We start from the raw sequence: 26,073 nt of genomic DNA, 5'->3' as shown, positions 1-26,073 counted from the left end.
AGTGGGCGGCCTTGAAGGCGGTCCTCAGGGGGGAATTTATCTCCATCTCCTCGGCCGAGAACAGGGAGCGGCAATGTAAGAGGGACGAACTGACTGCGCAAGTCAGGGAACTTGAGCAGGTTCACCGCCGAACAGGGGCTCCTCGAGTTTGGAGGCAGTTGAAAGCGGCGAGGAAACTCCTTTCTGCACTGGACCTAGATCGAGCGGAATATGCGGTGTTGCGTCTGAAGCATGCCTTTTACACAGGCGGGGACAGGTGCGGTAAGCTCCTGGCCCATCGGCTCAGGGCTGCGCAGCAACGCAATGTGGTGAAGGCGCTAGTGGGTGCAGACGGGGTTTCTGTTTCCGGTGACGCGGAGGTGGCGGACTCCTTTCGTAGCTTCTACGAGGCGTTATATGCCGCGGAACCCTCCTCGCCGAGGGACGCTGAGGATTATCTGGAGTCTGTGACCCTCCCGGTGCTAGAGCCCGCCCAAGCGGACCACCTAGAGAGGGACATCCATGTGGAGGAAGTCATCTCCTCTATAGCACGATTGAAACACGGTAAAGCCCCGGGCCCGGATGGCTACACGGCCTTGTTCTACAAGACCTTCTGTTCCACAGTGGCGCCTATCCTGGCTCGCCTGTTCAACTCCTTCTCCGAACCGGAGGCTATCCCGCCGGACCTTCTTTCCGCGACTGTCGGTTATTCCGAAACCCGGGAAGGACCGGACCCTGTGTGGTTCTTATAGGCCTATTTCGCTTCTGAATGTTGATCTTAAGCTCTACACGGGGATCCTAGCGGCCAGACTTGGACTGCACCTACCGGGCCTGGTGGAGGTGGACCAGGCTGGCTTTGTACCCGGTAGACAGACAGTTGACAACACCAAGAGGGTGACGCATATACTAGAAAAGGCCTCGCGCGTCCCGGGGGAGCGGATGTTACTGTCGGTCGATGCAGAGAAGGCCTTTGATAGAGTTCATTGGCCGTACCTTGAGCTGGTTCTCGGGAAACTGGGAATCGACGAGAAGTTCCGCACCATGGTCTTCAATTGCTATAAAAGACCATCAGCATCGGTACGGGTCAATGGGCACAGCTCTAGTAGTTTTGTCATTGAGCGCGGTACGAGACAGGGCTGCCCCCTCTCGCCGCTTTTGTTCGCCCTCTATATGGAGCCGTTTGCCCAGAGGATACGCGATAATCCAGACGCTATTGGGGTTAAGATGGGTCAGTATACCCATACTGTTAGCCTTCATGCGGACGATGTCCTGTTGACCCTGGATGACCCCAGGAGGTCACTCCCTGCTTGCGTCCAGGAACTGAACGCCTTTGCACGCGTGGCCGGCTTTAAAATGAATATGGCCAAATCGGCTGCCCTGGACGTGTCGCTCGCCGCGGACACCAAGAGAGACCTTCAGCGTCTCTTCCCCATGCAGTGGTCCTCATCCACGGTGCCATACCTGGGGATCCTGCTGGCGCCTTTGCTGCCTGAAATGGTCAAAGCGAATTACTCTTCCCTTAGCAAGAAGATTAAGGAGGAACTCGGCCGATGGAACAAGGGCCTGCTCTCGTGGCTGGGCCGTATCGCAGCGGTGAAGATGACGGTGCTGCCTCAGATCTTGTACCTTTTTCGCGCTCTACCTCTCCAGCCCCCTGTGGGTTGGATACGGCAAGTGCAGGCTGACATCTCCCGTTTCGTGTGGCAAGGCCGCAGGCCTCGGATGAAGAGAGTTCTCTCCACGCTTGCTCCGGAGGCGGGGGGTCTTGGTATCCCTGATCTCCGGAAGTATTTTCAGGCGGCGCAACTCCGATACTTGGTGGAATGGAGCAGGTGGGAATCTGACAAGCACTGGCTCTTTCAGGATCAGGCGGTAGCGGGACGTACCCTTCAGGAGGTTCCATTCCTGCGGCGCGCGCATCGCCCGGCTAACCTCTACGCCTCCTTTGTCACCCGGGTTCCCCTGCGGGTGTGGGATGCGGTTTGCGAGCTAACTACCTTCCCATCACCGTTTACACCCATAGTTGGTAACCCGGACTTTACTCCGGGCTTAGAGCCGGGAGCTTTTTCCCACTGGGTGAGTGCGGGTTGCAGGGCACTTTTTCAGATTTATGGGCCGGAGGGCGTGCTTTCTTTCCAGCAACTTCGACAGGAATTTGGCCTGACGGAGGTAGACAGATTGCGCTACATGCAGGTCCGCCACTGGGCTCTCCAACCCCAGGTGCGTGACGTCGCAGCCCGTCAAATCACTCCTTACGAGCGGTGGCTAGTGACCCGGACCTCGGATGCCAAGCTTATTTCCGATCTATATAAATTTCTCCATCCCCCGACGTTTCATTTCCATAATCCGGGGAGGGAGCGCTGGCACAGAGAGTTGGGCAGGACCCTGAGCCACAAGGAGTGGGACAGGATCGCATATCGGGCGAGGCACTCTGCATACCACACTGGGCTGACGGAGACCTTTAAGGTGTCCACCTACTGGTATTACACCCCGGAGAGGCTCTATGAGATGCACAAACTCACCGACAAGGGATGTTGGCGGGGCTGCGGACAGGAGGGTACTCTATCGCACATTCTTTGGGATTGCCCGGTACTGACTGCTTACTGGAAAGAGGTTCTGGATGAGGTGGATAGACACTTTGAGATTGAGCTGCCGCGCTTCCCGGCGTATGTCTTGCTAGGCCTTCCCAACGACTTAATGTACCCGCTGAAGTCCCGCAGGGGTAGGCAGATTGCTATTGCGCTAGGCTCAGCGGTCCAAAATATCCTTGTCCACTGGCGCACCTCCACTGCCCCCTCCATCACTGGTTGGCTACATAGACTCTGGCAGGTACTGGGTATGGAGAAGATGTCGCTTACAGTGGCTGGAAATGTAGATCAGTTCGAGGAGCTCTGGCACCCCTTCCTGGCACTGCTGTCCACAGAATTCCGGGAGCTCACATGTCCGAGGTACCTACGCCTTCTTAGGCTGACGCCACCGGCGGCCCCGGCGGATTAGGAGGGATGGAGCTGGGGGGATTTGGGGTTGGGGGTAGGCTGTCTGGGGCGGATGCTTCTATTGCGGGCTATTGGACGGGGATGTTGGGGTATTGTTTTCTTCTCTTTTCTTTTTTTGGGGGCGGGGGGCTTGGAGGGACTGCGTTGTGTTTTGCTGTGTTGCAGGAAGCTACTCGCTCTTAGCTTTGGTTGGGAGGTCGGGGAATATATGAGGGTTGTGTGCACTACTTTACTGCCTTACAGCTGATGCCTTCCCTTCCCCTCCTGGACCACCGACCTTCCCCCTTTCGACCAGAACTGCTGCAACATGTCTCTTTTTCTTTTCATTGTACTGTATGTGACCTTGACTCCTACCCCCCTTCCCCATGTTTTTTTCATATTAATAAAATGCTTTAAACCTAAAATGGCACCCATTGTTGTGAACTTGGCTGGAAGTTATCTGTACCCTGGTGTCATAGCTTCCTTCCAATTAGATATTTGTTGGAGGGGTGTCCGAAAGTTAAGGGCAGAAGATGAATCCTCTGTGAGCTGTACGCCTCTCGAATAGGAAGCACCTCGGAACAATATTTGTTAGGAGCCTGGATTCCACAAAAATAGTAAAGATTACATTCACAATGGTGTATATAAATCCCAGATTAAGGGGCAAAGACAAACCTTACGTTTTACAAACCTCAGGCTTTGTAAAAGTTACATTTAGTAGCAAGCATTTTAATGTGCATGCTTGCTTTTGTGAATTCATTAAATAAGAACTATTGTTTGTGGCAAAACTTTTTTAGTTGTTGCTGTTTTTCTCCGACCGCCATCTCAGCGGTCGGAGTAAACCTGTCTGAGTCTGCGGTCTTCCAGCAATATGCATCCTAATGCGCCGGTCAGTCTGACCACTTCAGACAAAACCGCAGTGGTCTGACCATTGCTTACGAGGCCGCAGATGTCGGTCCGACCAGCATCATAATGAGGCCCTTAGTCTGGAAGGCAAGCAGCGCATTTGATAGTGTTTTGATAAGAGATCACAAAACACATTGCTCATGGTTTTTCTTTGGTTAAAATCAAACTCTAATATTTCTGCGTAGACTCAGAATTCTACAAACTATTTAAAAAAAAATGATATTTCCTAAAATAAATTCTTACTTCGTTCTTAGACAACTTATTTGTTCCTGCTTAAAAGTCTACAATCAAATTATTATTTAAACTATCTTTAAGAGCAACCTAGCTATTACCACCCCTATTCGATTTTGTTCTTTCTATTCTTTTTTCTGGAATATAGAACGAATACATAGTGAGCAGATAAAAGCTTCATTGTAACTTATGTGAACTCTTTAAGGCAACAAGGAGTGCGCTGCATACTAGATGGAATTTATGAACTGCTAGGAGAGGAGAATGGGCGAATCTCAACCTCAAAGCTAGTTGATAGAGAGACCATGTTTACAGGCAATTTTATGAAAACTCTTTAGTGCCAGCCGCTCCCATTTTAGGTGACTGTTACTTGCTAATTCAAAATCCACCCCGTAAGACCTATTCCGTATTGTAATTAACTGGAATCCTGCAAGGCACCTCACATAGCTTTGCAGAATGTTTGTTGGTAATGTTTCTTAAAAAATGTTTATTAATAATGGAACTTAGATTGGTGATTTTCAAGTGCTTCAGTTAACTGTTGACTGAACAGTTCTTGTCTACAAATGTGATGCTCCCTAAATGGCTTCACTGAATGTGGTTCTCGCCTGAAAGTTTTAGGCAGGCTCTATTGATCGTTTGAATGCCGTAAACCTAGGTCTGTGGTCATGAAGTGCTGCCCGGTCCAGTTTGACCCTTAAGCAGTGATTGACTTATAGCTAACATGCCTTTCAAAGTGTCAGTCTGGTTGAAGGTGCAACTCTTGCCATGATAATGCAAGATTTACAGCAGTGTACGCTTCTCTTTGCCGCATAGGCAACAGTAGTGCAATGTACACTCCCCGCACCCTTTAATTCAACAGTGGGGTAGTCATTGTGACAGGACATGGATTGGGTGGGACTAGGGGAGTTTCTTTGGGCCGTTAAGTGGAGTTACATACAGATCAGAGTGTTGTGCTGCAAGGGGCAAGGAGCGAGGTCAGGAAGTAAAAGAGTAGAGATGGGCATTGCTTTGGTACAGTACAGAACTGCTGCAGGGATCATCCCCCTTAATCATATTCCATTTAATCTCCACCTTTTCCTGTCCTTTTCTCCGACATCTCCATCTCCTCCACCTCCTCTGACATCTCCTACTCCCCTGCCTCCCATGTCATCTCTTCCACTGCGCGCCCCCGCCCTCTACTTCCGTTTCTGTCATCTCCTCCTCGGCCGTCATCTCCTCCTCGGCCGTCACCTCCTTCTCGGCCGTCACCTCCTTCTCGGCCATCTCCTAGATCTGTTTCACTGAATAGAGAGTTGGAGGCAGACCGAGAGAGAGAGAGAGAGCGAGAGAAAGAGAGACCTGGACATCTACTGTATTGGCGTTTTTGTATGCTTAACTTTTATAGTGCCTATGAAGTCGCATTGCCAATCCCTTTGCAGAAACAAACTGCTCCTACTAGCATAGTTATTTCCCGCAATCATTGTTGTGTAGGATGGGGAAATCTTTCTGACTTGGACAGCTGGCACAAACATTGCTTTGCTTTGAGACAGCTGGCACAAACATTGCTTTGCTTTGAGACAGCTGGCACAAACATTGCTTTGCTTTGAGACAGCTGGCACAAACATTGCTTTGTTTGAGTCCGAGTTAAAGTAGTCTGGTCAGTCAGCAACCACTTGTAATTCCATTGTATAGGTCCCTGATTCAGTTCACCAGCTGTGTCTGCTAAAGAATGTTTGATGTATCCATTTTACGGTGGTTCCAGGCCTCCTGTTCCTGATCTTCTTTTTCATCCTCTCAACCAGTTAATCAAAATTTAAGATCTGCATATTAAAGTGATTTTGAAGGTTGGTGCCTGAATTTGTGTTGGCTGTTAAGGTATCCATTCTCCAATACATTTCTGGTGCAGTTACAATTGTCGTTGGAGCATGACTTAGAAAAGCATCACTAACATTTGCTGACCGCCTTCAAAGAAAAGACAATATTAGACCTGGATAGAACCAGAATTTCTCTTCACCCTGTGGAAGTGCCACGTCCTTGCAGATTGCAATGTACATCTCTGTGGCACAGCAGTTCTGATTCTGCAAACCCCATGGATCACAGATTCCAGCACCCTTAAACCAGCGCGGTCAACCGCAACTAAACACACGGATGCGTTTTCAAGTACTTGTAATAGTTTGTGGTGCTTGTGTATACTGCCTTTCAGCATTGATGATTTATTTTTTACACCTTTTTGGTTTAGGATATTCCTTCAAAGTGCCAGGACACAAACCCACGGACTGGGAGAAAAGGTTACTGCTTTGGGGAGGTCGCTTCAAAAAGGAGGAGGATATCCCAGAGATCGTTTCGTAAGTATTCATCATTTATTTGTGTTCATTGTATGTTCTTTATACCATGGTTGTTCTGTAGGGCATGTAGGTGCTTCATACAGCTACGTAGAGAATGCTGTTTGGAACTTTTCAAAGTAGGTGTTTGTTTCCAGAGTGTCGTCCGTTTATCATGGAAGTTAAGCATGTTTAACTTTGCCGATCATGAGTGATGGCCATGTCGCGCCTTGTCCTCCCTCTGGATATGTGTAGCCAAACCTCAGGGTTTCATCTTAAATAGCAGGATCTACACTTTGTCTTGGGTACTACTTTGACATTCCTTGATGCAGTGTGTACCGCCTGATAGTCGTGTTTGTGGGGATTTTATCTTTGATTCACTTTCAAAGCGGTGTAGTTTTAGGAGGCTTCTTGAAGTATGTAAGATTGTGGGGCTGCAGTTATTGCTCTGGCCACAGTGTCTTTATTCTTTTGCAGCCAGTAAATTGATTTTATTTTTGCAGGACGGGATCAAAAGTAGGCTCATGTATAGGACTTCAGCAGAATGTATTGTTGTTACTATGATTGTCCCACTTATGTTTTGTTCCTAAGACTGAATTGGGAATGGGGTTTATTAAGGACCTCCATCTTTAAGGAACATATAGTGTGGCGGTTTCACTACATTCACGTAGCCTAGTTTGTTGGATTGTATGTATTACCTAGAAACACGTCTTTTAGAATAAACCTTTTTTTTCCTCTTTCCATCCAATCTGAATCTTAAAATGACATACCAGGAGCTAAAATTGCATGTCAGAGGACTTATCGTGGACATTTGAGACACTTTACCACTAGTTTGTTGAAAGGAGCCCTCACAGAGGATTGTATGGGATTGTTTTTCTGTCGAGGGATAAGCTTGCCCTGCTAATTAGCCTGGAGACAGCATATTGTTCCTGTCTGGCCTTTTCTCCAGGGTCTGTACAACTTAAGGACAGTTAGACAATCCTTGCATCACCTATTCCTGGAAATATAGAAACGAGGTACTAATGCAAGGTTTCTGGGATTCCCTAGTAGCCTGATATTTACGGGGTAGCTGGTGTCAAACCAACGAGGCTTGCTTTTGCAGCACATTGCCTAATGAGGTTGCACACATATTGTACTACACTTGAATAACATACATTGACATAGCGTTTTTTAATTTTTTAAATAAGGTTATTGTTAAGAAAATTTGCCCAGTAACTTAATTATGTTTTATGGCATCAACAATATTGGACTAATAATCCTATTTTGCTCTGTAACTGCACGGAGGTATAGAATTGGACGCATGAACACGTTTTGCATTCACAGGTATGATCTCCAAACATTAGTTAAGTGCACCACATGCTTGCAAGTGTCTTGAGGTCCCCTTCATTGCAGGGGTGCCAGGGCCACCCAGTGGTGCTGCACTATTGGGCAGCAGTCAAGTCAGTGGTGGGAGTAGCAGTCTCGGTCACTGTAGTATCCTCATGTTATTTCTATGTACCTGCATCTAGCTGATCAGCCCTGTGTGAGTTCTCTCTGGAATCTTGGTTTGTGGAATGTTGGACGCATGAGAGACACAGTTGAGGATGGGCTGAGCGGCGAATAGGTCTGCTCCTGGTGGGGCTGTTAACCTGTTAACTTGTACCATTTTATCTGCTAATAAACTACCATCTATAAGCACCTGTTCTGGTCTGCCGTGTCTACCTATTTACACCTGGACCTGTGGGACAAGCCCACTACAGTCACATGGTGGGGGGTGGGGAGGGGGGGAGGGGTTAGCTGCGGATGCTCGCACTCATGACCGCCCATTGAGCCGTCCGTCCATGGGTGTAAGGACTGTAAGCGGCATCTTCATGGCTGAGGCACAAGTAGCCCCACTCGCTCAACCTTCACTAGAACCAAAATGTGTAGCATGCAGTTTGGGGCATGGCTATCAGTCATTTGAGGAAGCGATGGAGAAGTACAGAGTATAGGTGCTCTGACCTCTCCTGATCATTTGGGCTGGTGAAGTTTAAACACCTGGTTTGGGGCTGAAAACAAGCAAGTGCTTTGGTTGGGTTGAGCAGCAGGTAAGGATTGTGGCAGACTCTGCATCTCCAGCCTCCTACAGCAAGGCACTTGCTCTGAACAGGCAGATTCTCTCCACACTGGGCAGTCCATCCTTTGGGTCCTTCATTGGCAGCATAGCCTCTTCTCTACACCAGGTGTATGCTCCTTTTACTCCAGAGAAAGTAGACCATTATAAATTGTGCTTCTGGCCACCTCCTTCCTCTACTGTTGTGCAGAATTTGGAGAGGGAAACATGCTAGAGGAACAGTCATGGGGGACAGTCCAATTGTTCAAATCGAGCAACTAAGCTTGACGTTCGCCCTAAAGAATCACAACAGCAATGTAGTGCATTTCCTTTTTGTTGGCTTGTTCACCTTAGCTACCATTTGGAGGTGAAACGGATGCCTTCCATTTTGTGGATTCTCGATGGGCTGTTTCTACTCACAGCACAAAACTCAGAATTTGAGATGAGCGGGAGTCCAACTGTTCGTACGAGGAGTTTGTCCCATGCTGTGCTTCCAGGCCACAATCTTTGTACAAGTGTTAATCCAAGGCCTGGTCACACATTGACCTGTTGGAACTGGTTCTGTTGCAGTCATTCTCAACAAAAGGTCCTTCCTCAGGATGCAGATCCAAAGCCGGACACACACTTTGCTTTACAGTGAATTTCAGTGGGAGGAGGAGAAATGACCAGCAGACTAGATGGACATGGCCCGAGAGGCGAGATCTCAAATTCTGACTATCATTGTGGCATCCTAGAACTTTAGAGGCTACAAACTTGGAGGAAGGAGGAACCCCCTCTGAATAGTGCGACACTTCTCATGTAGCGATTCAAAGTCTCAATGGGGGTAGTAAGCTCTATATAAACCCATTTACAGTACTGTATCCTTGCACATTCCAACGCATGCCACACAAATCTTCGTGATGGGAATCACAGCTTCACCTCTTTACTGGGAAGAGCCAAGATGCCATATCCCTGCTATGGTTCCAGTAGAAAGGCCTGTATTTCACTGCAAGCATCATCTGCTGCACGTGACGCACAGACACAGCACTCACCCTTACACCCTACCAGACATGTCTCGATAGCGTATCCCCTTCGCTCTTTTCCTCCCTCCTTTCAGGTCCCGTTTCTTTCTCCCCTTTTGACTTACTTGTTCTCCAACATGACAGAGAGCCTCACCCCGAGTTTACTCCTATGTCGTACTTCCCCTTCCTGTTTGCCCAGTTCCTATTCCTGATCCTCCTCCCAAATTACCCCAGTTAGACGATAAGCAAAGAATTGACATCAGAACACCATGATTGCCCCGGCGGACGAGCATTAAGACAGACGCGAGATGTCACTAGCAGTGACTATTGACACACGAGACAGCGGTCACCCGGGACATCCCACATACTGGCTATACAGGACACATCTGTAACAAAAACACATAGCATGGCATGAACGGCCCGAGACGCCTATCTATAGGAGTTCCTATATAATGCCACACTCCTGCTATAGTTGGGAATGCAACCACCGATATGTATAATTACCGGACACGTTAGCGCATCGCACGTAGAAGCATAACTAAACAATAATTGTTGTGAATCAGATAGGATGGAAACATCAGCCTCGTTATAACTGGCACAACACTCAATGGAGATAATGAGCATGAGCTCATATTGGAACAAGCATTTACAAAGCAATGGTTTTGCCTTTGTCAAAGTTAGAGCTATTGGCATTGCTCTTGACATTATTTTTATTTATGTTTTTTTTAACATAAATAAATGGCATTGTCATTTACAATAGCAGGGCACAGGGAAGGGGGGGCGAGGAGAGACTAAGAGCTGCGGGCTCGGGGAAAGGGGGGCGAGGAGAGACGAAGGAGAGCTGCGGGCTGTTGTAATGCTTGCATGGATGAGTTGGTGGATGCATGCATGCATGCATGGATGGGTGTATGGATGGGTGTATGGATAGAAGCATGGATGGGTGTATGGATAGAAGCATGGATGGGTGGATGGATAGATGCATATATACAGCCAATCCCTCAACAATTTATGCAATCCACCAACCAACAACCCATCCATGCATCCACCCATACATCCATGCATCATGCATACATCCATCCATCATGCATCCATCCACCCACTGCGTCCCACTCCGACCCCTCTAAATATAACTCATTTTTTCTGTATATAGAGATGACTGTATTCACTAGTATATGCAGTAGACCTTTCTACTCTAACATTCCTATGTGACTCTTGCAGTACATCTATTCATATCCCTTCCATATGTATATAGAAATATAACGAGAATCAACAGTCTCTTCTTTGTGTGACTACATAAAGTACATTTCAATTGTTTTCCTGTTTGTATCTTTTACTTAACGCATGTAAATCAAAGTCCTTAGGTTTGGCAACTGGTTCTTATGTAAAGCGCTCTGACACCTTCGGGTAAAGTTCGCGCTACATAAAATCACATTAAATAAAACTTTACCCCACAAATCCAACCATCCATTTGTGCCTAGGCTTACATTTGTGCCTAGGCTTACATTTTACGGCCTCGAAGCACACAGAGAAGGGACAGTTTACTAAGTTGAGGCTTTGTAGGGTGCATGGCAGGGGACAGTTTTAGGCGCCAAGGGAGGGTAGGGAGCAGAGTCAGAGTACTTCACGGAGGTAGGGGGCAGTTTTTTATGGTTCAGGGCAGGGGGCTGCTGTACTTTTTGGAGCATGGCCTTATTTTAAAGGGCTCAGTTCAGGTGGAGGAACGGCACAAAACACCAGGCAGACAGAGGGCAGAAGGACACAAAAACGAGGGGAAACCATTATAACTGAGGGCAGATTGGCAGAAAAAACTAGGCAGACAGAGGGAAGAAGGACACAAAAACGAGGGGAAACAATTATAACTGAGGGCAGTTTGGCACAAAAAACTAGGCAGACAGAGGGAAGAAGGACACAAAAACGAGGGGGGGGGATGATTCTAACGGAGGGCAGAACGGCACAAATCACGAGGCAGACAGAGGGCAGAAGGACACAAAAACGAGGGGGGGATGATTGTAACAGAGGGCAGAACGGCACAAAACACGAAAAAGTGCAAGCGATACCTTTACAATAGCACTTCACCAAATACCACCTAGCCGTCACACAAATCCACATAAGGGGGAAAAAAACTCATTGCAATACCTGAAGTAAAGCACCTGTTGAAGGTCATAGATTGATTATGATGGAACAAACTACTCAACTGCCGCCCAATAAAATCATCACAAGTGGATTGCATCCAGGCTATTCATAAACAGCATAAAAGTACCAGCACCCAGAGAGACAGGGGAGGGCCAGTAACTTCCTACTCTTCCACCTGAAGCGTGGTCTCCAGATAACAATATGGGGACTAGATAACCTCCTATAAGGATCAAGCAAAATACAGTGGAAGGAATTACTCAGTCCGTAGCTCTAATAAACAAGAAAGGCAAAACATAAACGATGTACTAAACCAAGCCTATTTGTTTAAACATCGAGTCCCCTCTCTTACCCGGTAAAACATAGACATTCCTTAGTAAACACTCGCTGCTGGTCCCTAACACGGTGGCCCACCGTCCTCTTAAATCGTTCTAGCGGTGTCCGCCAACTCTGTAAACAAAGGGCACCAATATTAAAGTAAACACTATCGGTCGCCCTCCCACGGCACTATATCCTACTATCAATTCACTGTCTTCCCAAAGTAACCATACACACAATGGTCACGTACCTGTGCGTTCCAAAGTTTACCACGTAAGATCTCTATGCTCTTTCACATTCAGCTCACATCTAACGCGGGAGCGAGCGCCCAACTAGTACGTTGCTCAGCGTCCCACGTGATCGTTCCTTCCGGATCACATGATCTGCCCCAACAAGACCGGTAACTGAAAAAGGTGGATACTCCTTAAAGTGGCAGAGAGGGAAAAACCATGCTTTCGGTGTTATCGCAAGAGTAAACAAGACGAACGCCACGCCCAGGGAAGAAAACGCGGGAACGCCCCCGAATCTGGTCCGGCCTTGACGGACAGATCCGGCTTCCAATGGCTAGCCTCCATTTATGGAGCTAGCCAATGGGAGCTGGGGGACGTTCCTATAGCCCATATCGTAATCATTAGGATTTCGCCTGCGCGAACTGCTTGCGCAGTAACGCCAGGCAAAACCTAAAAATGAAGAATTGCTGTATTACACTTATGATTCCTTACTTCCAGCACTGATATCTAAGACATGAGACTATCACACTGTGTAATATTGATGTTTTATACAATTGTCATGGTACCTAGTATGATATAACCTCCGACTGTCTTACTTGAATAGTTGTAATATGTGATATTCTTATGCTATGTCCTCAATAAAACCTATTCAAGCAAAAAAAAAAGAAAAAAAAGCATCCTCTGCTGCTATCTTGTATTGTCACAGGCACTGTGGTAATCTACAGTAAAAAGGAATACAAAATGGGTGTATCTAATACACCAACAGAGTCTAGCATTCTTTTATTGAGCGACACACACCATAATCATGATGAGCACTGGTTAGGGAACTTGTGACAAGGTGTCATCGTCTTCAGAAGCATACAAGAGTAGGGACTTCCTTGATTACTGAAAAGGAGAAATGTTAGTCAAATCTCTAAATTTGATTTAATCTTGCATAGCTTTATTTTAGTATATCGTCTGCTTAGCCCTTTTCTGATACCTTTTCCAATTAAAACAATGCTAAATACAAATATGAGGGCTTCCGTCATTACTACAGAAGCTACAAATGCCTATTAGTCATTCATCCTAGATGTGGTCTCTTGTACAGAATTATTACAGGATATCCTTTGTTTTGGCTCATAAAAATGAAGCAGATATCTGTAATAGTAAGCGAAATATCCCTCAAACATCCTATAGACCTCGAATAGAACTTTGCATAAACATGTGCATTGCCACAAAGTCCATCAAGGAATCACTTTCTAGAATTTTAGTAAATAGATTGATAACATTAAGACATTAGAAGTCAATGGATGATGAATAATGATCACGTAGAGAACCAAATGTCATGTACCAATATCTATATCAAAGTTTGTTTAAAGCACATAGAAATATTTTGAATAATCATCAAAAGAACAAATTCTTGAAAGTGTTCAGTGTGACAGTGCTGGTGATGGAAAATACAGCTCAAATGTGATAAAAACATAGAAAATAGTGATGGGCATTATATTAAGTAATTGCAAAATGTTCAGTTGCCTAATAATGAAATGAAATGAAATTAGATTTGTTAAGCGCATGGCTGCCCAAGAGCGTCCCAGCGCTAATACACTCAGCTAGATTCCAAGATCCTCAGACAGCGGACTCATATTCCTCGTGGAAAAAGGAATGTCTTTAAAGATTTCCGAAACCTCTGGAGACAGGGTTCCAGGCGGAGAGCTGCAGGAAGATCATTCCAGATCTTGGCTACGTTCACAGAGAACCTCCTGCCTCCCGAGCGAGCTCTCTTTACTCTGGGGACAGTCAGTAAGTTGCTCCCATCAGAGCGGAGGGGACGCGAGGACTTGTAGGGGCATATAAGGTCCCTGAGGATTGGGGGGCCCATTCCCTGGAGAGACTTAAAGGCGATGGAAAGAGCCTTAAATTTGACTCTCTCCCGGATGGGGAGCCAATGGAGAGCTCTGAGAGCAGGCTTGGCCGAAGTTCTTTTTTCCGAGCCTGTCAAAACCCTGGCCGCCGCATTTTGTACTCGCTGGAGGGTGTTGATGGCTGATTCAGGGGCACCGAGCAGCAAGGCGTTACTATAGTCCAGCCTTGACAATATTAGCCCCTGAATCAGGAGTTTCCTTGAACTAAAAGGGAGAAGGGGCAACACCTTTCGGACCGAGCGTAACAAGCCGTAGCAAATCCCTGCCACTTTCTTCGTATGAACTCTGAACGTCAGGTCGGGCTCTAACCATACACCCAAGCTCTTAATCTCATTCTTGGGTTGGGGCGCCTCACCCAGACAGGGGGGCCACATGGTTTTGGGAAGGGAAGTAGAGAGCTTGCCCAGCGTCATAAGTTCCGTTTTGGAACCATTGAGTTTTAGCCGAGATTCCGTCATCCAAGCCATGATACCTGTCAGACAGCACCCAAATCTTTCTGCCGCATTTTCATGATGGGATAGCGAAACGACAAGCTGGGTGTCATCTGCGTAGGTCACTATTTTCACCCCGAAGGGTGAAACCACATCCTCCAGTGGGGCCATATAGATATTAAAAAGTGTAGGGCTCAACGAGGAGCCCTGCGGGACTCCACACTGGAGGGGGATCGACTCAGACAGGTTGGTGCCATCGCAGACCTGGTATGACCGGTCGTTCAGAAAGGAAGTAATCCAACTTAAGGCCTGACCAGATATTCCCACCCTAGTAAGGCGCTGAATAAGGATACCGTGATTGACGGTATCAAAAGCCGCGCTGAGGTCAAGGAGGACCACAGCTGCGGAACCTCCTGCATCAAGGATGCGTCTGGCTTCCTCCACTACTGCAATCAGGGCAGAGTCAGTACCCTGCCCAGGGCGAAAGCCTGTTTGCGAGTGCTTGAGCAGGTTATGACCTTCTAGGAATGTGGACAGCTGGCGGTTGACAACCTTTTCTGCAATTTTGCCCAGGCCAGGCAACAAAGAAATTGGGCGGAAGTTCGCCAGGTCGTCAGGGTCCAGTCCCGGCTTTTTGAGGAGAGCCTTAACCATCGCCTTCTTCCAGCTAGGGGGAACTTCCCCACCGCCAAAGGAGGCGTTCAGGAGATCCGTGGCCCGCGAGGAGATGGTCTGTGCAATCCTCTTAAGAATATGGATGGGCATAGGGTCAGAGGGGGAACCACTTTTAAGATAAGCTAATTCTTTGCGGAAGTCTTCCTCAGTTATAGGAGTGATAACTTCCCACAAAGGGCTCACACCACTCTCGACCTGCGTGGTGGATTCAGAAGGAGGAGTACTAAGAGGAATACTTTTTAGAATTTTCCTGACCTTGTTATCAAAGAAATGTGCAAGCTCGTTGCATCGAGCTCTGCTCGTGGCTTGTGGCAGTGAAGGAGGGGGGGTGTTCAAGAGTTCCTTAACTATAGTAAATGTTTCTCTTGAGGAGCTGGAAGCAGTCCTGATTCTCTCTTCATAAAAGGTTGCTTTCGTGAGGTTGCAGGCTAGCTTATATGCCCTCATGGCTTCCTGATAGGGAACTTTACTATTAGTGGACCAGTCTTTCCGCCAGGCGCGTTCCAGACGTTTGCAGACTTTTCTAAGGTCGCGTAGTTCAGTTGTGTACCAGGGGTTTTTAAATCCATTACTTTTCTTGGTACTACACTTCTCAGGAAGCACCGAGTCCAGTGCTTTTAGTAACCAATTGTGGAAACTGCGATCTGCTTCAAGGGGGTTCAAGATCGTGGCAGGAATAGATTGTTCAAGGGCAGTGGTTAGATCGTCAAAGGACAATTTAGGCCAAGGTCTATGAGAAGTTCGACTAGAGCCTTTACATTCAGATCTAGAATCCGTCCTAATAGTCAAATTAAAGGGAATAAGGAAATGGTCTGACCAGGGGAGGGGACATGGCGGTGATGCCTTTAGGAGAGCAACATTGGAAAATAAAGGGTCCAAAAGATGGCCCTTCAAATGCGTGGGTTCATTGTTATGCAGGATCAGATTACATGCTTCAAGGTCAGCCAGCAAATCAACAGCCACCTTATCTCCCCGGTCATCCAAGTGGAGATTCAAGTCTCCTAAAAGAAGGAAGTTGGGGGCTGAGGCTGCCAGAAAAAGTGCTGTCTCTAACAGGGAACTAATGAACTGCTTGACCCCACCAGGAGGTCGATAGATCAGCAGCCCTGACAACGAGTAATTAGGGGAGAGTTGGATGGAAAACCTGATGCTCTCTGCATCCAAGATCTTGCCATATTCTATCCTGCAGGCTAGTGTCTCCTTATGAATTATAGCTAGTCCTCCACCTATGCCACGAGGCCTATGCAGGCACTGTATCGCGTAGCCCTTGGGCATAGAATTAACTATATCAAACTCAGAGCTGTCAGAGAGCCATGTCTCTGTAAGAAACAGCACATCAATTTTATGGTCCTGGATCATTAGGTTGACTTCATCCGAGTGCTTAACCAGAGATCGGCAGTTCAATAGGGCAAAGGACAGGGAAGAGGACGTAAGCTCTCCCTTTTTGGCTCCATTATTAGGCTTGGAGCAGTGAGCACACCGTCTATATGGTGCCTCCGGTCTCACTGTATACCGGCAGTGATGATCGGTAACAGGACGAAATGACAACAACTCGTCCCTAGAATAGGATGAGGGAGTCAATGTATCTGTGGCCAGTAAGGTACAATCGGGCAGGGGTTTAGGTCCTAGGTCCGTACTGGCCCGGACGGGCCCAGACGGGCTTGCCTCTGGCGCGCCTCCGGCGCGCCATCGGCGCGCCCGCTGCGCCCGCCCGCTGCGCGGACGGGATTTGGCTGCCATAAGTGAAGTGCCGGTTCCGATAATCGCCCGAGCACTAGAGCGCTGAGCCTCCAACTACCCCGAAGATGGCGCCTGAAAAGCTTGCGCCCGGGAGGACAGAGAGAGTCGACCGGGGCCCTAAATCGGCCCTTAGAATGCAAGTCGGCGCTAAAAATTACTATATGGCAGTCCTGGAGAAATCAGTGCAAAAGTAAGCCCACAATTTTAAATCACATAAATTCACACAGTTCAAACGCTAAAATGCTCCGTGTAAAATCAATTAGTTTAAAATATGCGTGTAAATGAATCCTGCCTCCGAGGGAGTACCAGGAAGCTGTGAGTGTCAACCGGAGGTTAGACACCAGAAAAGATTTATAGTGCCGGTTCGATAATCGCCCGAGCACTAGAGCGCTGAGCCTCCAACTACCCCGAAGATGGCGCCTGAAAAGCTTGCGCCCGGGAGGACAGAGAGAGTCGACCGGGGCCCTAAATCGGCCCTTAGAATGCAAGTCGGCGCTAAAAATTACTATATGGCAGTCCTGGAGAAATCAGTGCAAAAGTAAGCCCACAATTTTAAATCACATAAATTCACACAGTTCAAACGCTAAAATGCTCCGTGTAAAATCAATTAGTTTAAAATATGCGTGTAAATGAATCCTGCCTCCGAGGGAGTACCAGGAAGCTGTGAGTGTCAACCGGAGGTTAGACACCAGAAAAGATTTATAGTGCCGGTTCGATAATCGCCCGAGCACTAGAGCGCTGAGCCTCCAACTACCCCGAAGATGGCGCCTGAAAAGCTTGCGCCCGGGAGGACAGAGAGAGTCGACCGGGGCCCTAAATCGGCCCTTAGAATGCAAGTCGGCGCTAAAAATTACTATATGGCAGTCCTGGAGAAATCAGTGCAAAAGTAAGCCCACAATTTTAAATCACATAAATTCACACAGTTCAAACGCTAAAATGCTCCGTGTAAAATCAATTAGTTTAAAATATGCGTGTAAATGAATCCTGCCTCCGAGGGAGTACCAGGAAGCTGTGAGTGTCAACCGGAGGTTAGACACCAGAAAAGATTTATAGTGCCGGTTCGATAATCGCCCGAGCACTAGAGCGCTGAGCCTCCAACTACCCCGAAGATGGCGCCTGAAAAGCTTGCGCCCGGGAGGACAGAGAGAGTCGACCGGGGCCCTAAATCGGCCCTTAGAATGCAAGTCGGCGCTAAAAATTACTATATGGCAGTCCTGGAGAAATCAGTGCAAAAGTAAGCCCACAATTTTAAATCACATAAATTCACACAGTTCAAACGCTAAAATGCTCCGTGTAAAATCAATTAGTTTAAAATATGCGTGTAAATGAATCCTGCCTCCGAGGGAGTACCAGGAAGCTGTGAGTGTCAACCGGAGGTTAGACACCAGAAAAGATTTATAGTGCCGGTTCGATAATCGCCCGAGCACTAGAGCGCTGAGCCTCCAACTACCCCGAAGATGGCGCCTGAAAAGCTTGCGCCCGGGAGGACAGAGAGAGTCGACCGGGGCCCTAAATCGGCCCTTAGAATGCAAGTCGGCGCTAAAAATTACTATATGGCAGTCCTGGAGAAATCAGTGCAAAAGTAAGCCCACAATTTTAAATCACATAAATTCACACAGTTCAAACGCTAAAATGCTCCGTGTAAAATCAATTAGTTTAAAATATGCGTGTAAATGAATCCTGCCTCCGAGGGAGTACCAGGAAGCTGTGAGTGTCCAGTTGATTCAGATTTGCACCATTTTTCACCACACGTCTTTTTCGTCCTATATGATGATGGCATCTCGAACCAGACATTAGTGAATGGCCACCATCAGGTCGAGGGTGTCTGTGTCACTTATGCTCCAAAGGAGAGGTAGCAAATACAAAACAAGCATTTTCAATGCAATAGGTCTTGCATTTGCAAGAGTTAGTGCTATTGGCAAATAGCTATGTCTTTTACGTATGTGTTTTTGTTTAGAGTAGAATTGATGTGGTGTGGAGTGTAATTATGTGAGTTGTTTTGGAATTGATAGTTGTAGCATTGTGTGGATGAAATTGTGTGTTGTGTAGTGTAGTGTATTTGTGTAGAGAAATTATGTCACCTGATGAATAGATAGGGGTGAGAGCTGCACCGAATAGACATAAAGGAAGGTAGAGAGGGATATGCAGTTCGTGCAGGAAGTGGTGAATGAACTCCAGACAGAGGAGCAGAAAGTTTGTGAGAAAGAAGGGGAGAGCAGGCGAAAGATGCCTAAAGAGGGAGAACTTGTGCACGCAGAAGACACACTAAGCATTTTCTAAAAGAACCTACGATCTACACCATACCCTGGCGTATCCAATCGATTTAACATTTCATGGTTCTTCTTTTTACCTGCCTATAGCCTATCTACCTTTGCACGATACTCTGTCTAAGCACCTGTAGAGTTCCTACTTTGATCTCCAAAGACAGATCCTTTGCAATTAGCATGCTGCTATCATCTGTTCCCTTTTCTCTCTCGTTCAGCATGTCTTGTTCAATCCTTTCCCTCTTTTCATGTCCTAAAGGCTCTCTAAAAAGTCTTTGTACTCTATTCACGTCTTACCTTATGATCACATAATGTTGAGTTTCACTTTCTACACATGCATGTGTAATCTTGTTTTCTGGATATCTTGTTTTGATGCACTCTATTAGCATCTTCATGCGGGACACAACTCATTGGTTATCATCTCGCTTTTAGTTCTTCAATTAAGACAAATATTTTATCTTAAAAATCACAGGCATAAAAATCTACTTTTTGTGTTGTCTTATATCCTATTCAGTGTGCGGATTCCTGACGAAGGCTTTTTCCGAAACGCGCATAGTGTCAACAAACCGCCAGCTTCTTCACCTCCTTTAGCTACCCGCATTGTACATAATGTATAAAGAGCAATCATGTTTCACTAATTGATGTGATCTATAAGTCAAAAAAGAGAAATACAACTTTTCTTTTTCTATATGAATGTATCACTTGTGCAATCTTCCATATATTCACTGTAAATTCGGGCAACAAAAACAACTATTTTAAAATATTTAAACAAAATATCAGAAATATATTTATAGATTTATCCTAAATGAAACCTATCTTATATATCTAAAAAAAAATGAAAAATAAATAATTTGATAACATCAGTGTAGGTCACATTCCCAGTTTATATATATATCATGTGAACAAGCGCTCTGTGTAGCGCGAAACGCGTCGTGATGACTGGGAAAACCTTTTGCTAAATAAACCACCACTTTGCACTGATATTTGGGTTCGAGTCCGTATTTGCAGCCTTTCTGAACTCTGCGCCGTACTGGATTATCCCTGGAATATATATATATATATATATATATCAGTCTGATGGAGTGGTGTCTCCATAATAATTTCTTTTCGTTTGGCAAAGACATTTTTCGACAGCTCAGAGGTGTGGCAATGGGGGCCTGCTTCTCTCCCAGCTACGCGTGTTTACACGTTGGCTGGTGGGAGGAGCAGGTCCTCATGACACGCCATAAAGCATGGATGGACAATCATGTTATTAGTTTTTTGCGTTATATTGACGACATTTTCATAGCCTGGCATGGCACTAAGGCAGAGGAATTTGAATTCATTGATAACATCAACCAAAATGACCTCAATCTCAACTTCACTGCTCACGTAGAAAAAGAGAGAATTCAATTTCTCGATGTAGAAGTGTATATAGAAAATAACAAAGTCAATACCACCCTACACAGGAAAAAGACAGCTGGAAATGCCACACTGCATGCCACCAGCATGCACCCACGACACACAATCACAGGTATCCCCTATGGTGAGATGCTAAGGCTCAAAAGAATATGCAGCTCCCCTTCTGATTACGAGCAATGCCTGAAAGATCTAACTATCCGCCTGAAAGCTAGGGGGTACTCTGAGACCATATTGAAAAAGGCTTATAACAAATCCTTGTCTCGCACAAGAGAGAGCCTGTTTCCGGTGAGCATTTCCGACATTGAGAACCCTACCATTAGTGAGTCCCTAGATTCTGGTCCTTGCATGATCACTACCTTTAGTAGGGAGGAAAGGAAAATTAAGGCCATTCTCAATAAGAATTGGCCGATAGTTCTCAGCGATCATGTCCTCAATTCTGTGTTACCCTCAGCTCCTCAGGTCACATTTAGGAGAGCTAAAACTATGGGCAACTATCTAGATACCGCTGCACCTGAACTGAAAACCAAAGCAGCCTGGTTACGACCATCTAGGGGGTTCTTCAAATGCTCCAGCTGTCGGGCATGCAAATTTGGCATTTCCACTACCCATTACACGACTCCATTTAGCTCTGTGGATAAACCCATATTGGGCAATTACTCCTGCAAAACCGACCACGCTGTGTACGTTCTAGTATGTGCCTGTGGACTTGGGTACGTTGGTAGTACCAAACTCCAGGTACATATGCGAATATTACAGCACCTACGAGCCATACTCCACAATGACCCTGCTTATCCGGTCGCTAGGCATTTCAATCTAATCCATAAGAGAGATTTGTCTTGCCTCACTTATTTTGTGATCGGATCTGTACCCCTGTCAAGGAAAGGTGGCAACAGAGAACTTCTATTGAGAAAGTTGGAATCTAGATTCATTCTAGAGCTCGATAGTCGCTGGCCTAATGGGCTTAATAACATGGAAGAGATGCACCATTTCCTAGAATGACTTTCCTCTTTCTATAGATACACACAGCCAAGTTATCGCTCTCTGTGCATTAATTTCTCTCTTTGGTGCTATCGGATGCAGGAGTATGTATATCTCAAGTTTAGGCTCCCTATTTGAGATATCTAGATTTATTTGCTCTCTATTCTCCAACTTTTGAGTCCCAACATCTGCAGAACTATACATTTGCACAAGTTAGGTTCCCTATGTGTGCAAATTTGTCAGTTGATTTATTCTATTTCAGTCGTGTAATACTTCTCGAAACATTAGACACTGTGTAAATCGAACATCTTTGACTTTGCATGTCACAAGCACTTCATGCATCTATTTTTGCACATTGGCGCTATTCTTCTATGAATTTAGTGTTAATTATGTGACTTGTCTACTTCTCTTGTAAATATATGGGATATTGTGTGTTTTTTATATATATAAATATACCCGTTTTTAACATCTTTTGATACTGCATTTTTGATACCAACTTTTACCATTTATGACTTTGATTGCCATGATTTATTGTATTTATTGACCATTTTTATTCAGGGCCCTGAATTTTGGTGTTTATTTACATACGGCATTTCAAGTCCGGTTACAATGCGGCTAATATTGCACTATGACACTTTTTTTCGTCGCAATCACCTCTTTTGCACTTCTTTCACTCGTGCACTTTACTATTGCCTTTTGCTGCTATTGAAACATTGCTAAATTTTGCACTTCGCAGTCAATGGTTTACATGTTTCTTAATATTTCAGGTTTTAATTACTGAATTAGAAACACAAAGGAGCATACATTTTGTTGTCAATTATTTGTGATGTTATTGTAGTGATGAGTCTAGTTGACCTTTACCACTTCATGTTATTAGAAACAGTGATATTTTAAGAGGTATTATGGATTTAACCAGTTATCTATTTGTACACACTTATACCTCTTTCTCACAAATTTCGGATTTAACATGTGACTGTTGTATAATAATGTGCTGTTTACATATCACCGCTGCAGCAATAGTTTGTTTTCACTGTCATCACCCACGTGACACGGGAGGTTACCACCAGGGGGTGGTAACATACAATTTGTATTGCATTTAAAAAAGGCTTGTGATTGCTTTATTTTTTCACTGCAGCGTGAACAAGGGCACTCGTGCTCGAAACGCGTCGCTGAACTGGCTTTGTGAACATAAATAAACAAGAACTTCTTGTTGATTTGGTGGTCCGTATTTTCCTTCTGTGGATGGCGTGGAGGCTCTGACCGCGTACGCAGATCTAGAGAGAGGGAACCTGTGCTTATATATATATATATATATATATATATATATATACTACTATTATAAAGAGCGAACTGTGTCCTTTGAGCCAGGTAAACTCAAAGTACACCACCAATCAAAACACCAAAGACATCTTTGAAAACCTCAGGGCAAGCAGAAGGACATAGGCTATTAAAAATTAAAAATCTACGTTGTTCAAAAAAAATTAGAAATAAAAATAAAGTAGTCCCTTGCAAGTAGCGCCGGCCGCGACGTCCGCGTGATGACATCATTTGCGCTCCCAACACTTCCTGAACACTTCCTGAAATGGCGGCGAAGATAGCGACCTGCTGGGAGGACTGCCGCGGCCCTGCTTGCTGCTAGGCGAAGTGGCGGCCTGTGCGGGCGGGGCGCCTGGATCGGGACCGGCGGCTGAGGTAAGGATCAGGCTCTCCGGCACACGGGCGGTAGGGGGCCGTGCCGTGCCGGGGCGGGATGGGCCGGTGCGGGAGGGGGGCGAGAGGTTGGCCCTGAACAACGGCGGCTGAGGTGCCTTACCTCCGGGACACAGACAATGTTGTGGCGGGCCGGGGCGGGAGTGCACGCAGGCCTCAAATGCTGCCCCCAGCCCCTCTCTGCCCCAGGCAACGCTGGGGCGGGATATATATATATATATATATATATATATATATATATATATATATATATATATATATATATATATATATATATATATATATTGGTCCTGGCTTTGAGGATCGAGTCTTGCTGTATGCGGACGATATTCTGCTCTACCTTACCTCCCCCTGTCGGTCTTTGATTGTTATGTTTGACGTACTGTGTACCTTTGGTGGGTACTCGGGCCTGGTTATCAACTGGTCCAAGTCTTACCTCTATGTGCTTAGCGGAGACACTCCACGTCTCCCCAGGGGCTGTGCGATACAGGTCTCGCAGCAGGGATTCAAGTACCTGGGTATCTACGTGTCAAAGGATGCCCGGGCGCGATACGCCAACAACTTGCTTCCCCCTCTCGCGCGCCTTAGGTGCGATGTGGAGGGCTGGAAAAGATTGCCGCTGTCCCTGTTGGGCCGCGCGGCATTATTCAAGATGATGTCCCTGCCGAGATTCTTATACGCGCTTCAAAATACGCAGGACCCCGTCCCTTCGAAGTATTTCGGGGAAATTGAAGGTCTACAGCGGGCCCTTTTGTGGGAGGGTAGGCCGCGTATAGCCGTAGTTAAGCTGACCATTCCGTGGTACGACGGCGGTATTGCCTTGCCTGATGTCCGCCGGTACTACTGGTCCTCCCAATTGGCTGCTCTTAATCATGGCTTTTATGGCCCGGCGGAAAGCCCGGGATATGCCATGGATCGCTGGCTCATGAATGACGGGATGTATTACAGGGCGTTGTACTCTAGATCTCTGGACGGAAGATTGACTTGTCCCACCAAGACCGCTGTACATATATGGAGGGCCATTACGAAGGCACTGGGGTGGAAGGGTAGGCTCACTATGGCCACTCCCCTCTATGACTCCGACTTGTTGGGTAGGTTGTGGCACTCGAAGGGGTTTGACCGGTGGGACCTCATTGGTATTTCCAAGGTAGCTGATGTGATGGCCAGAGGAGGAATTAAATGTTTTGAGACTCTGCAGACTGAATTCCAACTGGGTGCCACGGAATATTTTAGATATGCACAGTTGAGACATGCCCTTACGTCTACCCTGCCTGTTGGTGAGAAGGTCCCCGATTCGTCCCCGCTGGAGGACAGGGTGCTGGACGGCTATATGCCAGATAGCGCCATTTCCCTGACTTATAAAAAGCTAATCAACGTTCGGACGGACCTGTTGTTGAAAGTGCGTGATCAGTGGGTGCGTGATGGGATTGAGTTGGATGATGAAGATTGGCAGTGTGCGGTGTCCTCCCCCAAGGAAGTAGCGATTTCGGCCAGGCTGCGCTTAGTTCAGCTTAAAATTCTCCATAGGGTTTACGTTGCTGGCCCCAGGTTGATTCACATGGGGCTTTCCCAGGATGGCCTTTGTAGGCGAGGATGCGGTGCACTGGCCACCTTTATGCATACCATTTGGGAATGCCAGGCCATTGCCTCCTATTGGGAATGGGTGCATGCGGTTATGCGTGACGTGACTGGCGTTGATTTGTCTGCGGAAGCTCGACGTTGTTTGTTGAACGTGTGGGGTCCGACTGACTACAATAATGCACAAACTCGTTGGGTCACGCTAGGGAACATGGTGGCCAAGCGAGATATTGCTCAAAAGTGGGGCGCCTCGACCCCCCCCCCTCTGTGAGTCTCTGGAAAACTAATATGTACTGGTGCATGCTCCGTGAGAAAACTGTGTACCTAGCTAGGGGTAAGCCCAAGATGTGGGGGATGGTCTGGGGGGCATGGAATGCTTACAGGGGCGATATTTGTGTGCCCCCTGATGTAGGTCCGCTGGAGGCTCGTCTTTCACCCTAGCCATTCCCTCCACTCAATGTCCCATTTTCATGTAATCCTGTTTTTTCTTCCCTCCACCTTTGTATGCTCTTCTCGATATGTTTCGTTCAAAATGCCGACAGGTCCCACTCGCCCCCTGGATTTGTGCTTTACTGCTTTATGTTTTGCCTTGCCACCTTCTCCTTTTCCCCTCCTCCCTTCTTCTTCTCCTTTTCCTTTTAGGTTTCTATCTTGTTCCTTAGGTTCATATTAATATTATTAAAATTAAACCTGATTGCTCCTCTAATTGTTTTGTGCACACTTTTCCTCCGTTTTTATAATGCTGCCTAGCCTCAGGGATGTAAGGCTGAATAGCTGTGTGCTTTGAATCATCAATAAAGGTTTTCCAAAAAAATAAAAAAATAAAAACCGCAACAATCAAAAAGTTATTGCCAGCTTTGCATCTCATATCTCATAAACAGGGACTATAAGTACAAAGTGTGCGTTTATGCATCGCTTGCAGACTTTCAAAACACATAAATAAAAGGCATTATCATTTACAATGCCAATAACTCAAACTCTCGCAAATGTGATACCTATTGCATTGCAAATCCTTATTTTGTGTTTGCATGTAGTAGGAAATTGGGCAGAAACGTTTACACAGTCAGGGAAGTAATTCCATAGCAGAGACCTAAACAGCTGGAATGATCCTGGTGAAAGAGCGTCTTGTTGACTTAAATGTGTCACTGCATTACTGAAGAAAAAGATGAAATATAAAAGCCACAATATAAAATTAAACTGCAGAATCCAACCGTTACATTTCTGTGTTTTAATGGAGACCAGGAAGAGCCCTCAATA

At 46.3% G+C, this 26,073-nt stretch overlaps 1 protein-coding gene across 1 annotated transcript in view; it reads left to right on the top strand.

Moving 5' to 3' along the window:
* FAM162A (family with sequence similarity 162 member A) overlaps positions 1–26,073 on the top strand; it is a 116,399-nt gene that overhangs the window by 67,177 nt on the left and 23,149 nt on the right. Inside the window, exon 3 of the mRNA XM_086935631.1 lies at positions 6,307–6,412. Coding sequence (XP_086791757.1) covers positions 6,307–6,412 — 106 coding nt within the window. The remainder of the gene's footprint in view (positions 1–6,306; positions 6,413–26,073) is intronic.

The sequence above is a fragment of the Lissotriton vulgaris genome, chromosome 8, assembly GCF_964263255.1.
Source record: "Lissotriton vulgaris chromosome 8, aLisVul1.2, whole genome shotgun sequence".
NCBI classification, from domain to species: domain Eukaryota; kingdom Metazoa; phylum Chordata; class Amphibia; order Caudata; family Salamandridae; genus Lissotriton; species Lissotriton vulgaris.
The sequence above is the reverse complement of the archived record's forward strand: the minus strand, read 5'-3'. Positions and strand labels throughout refer to the sequence as shown.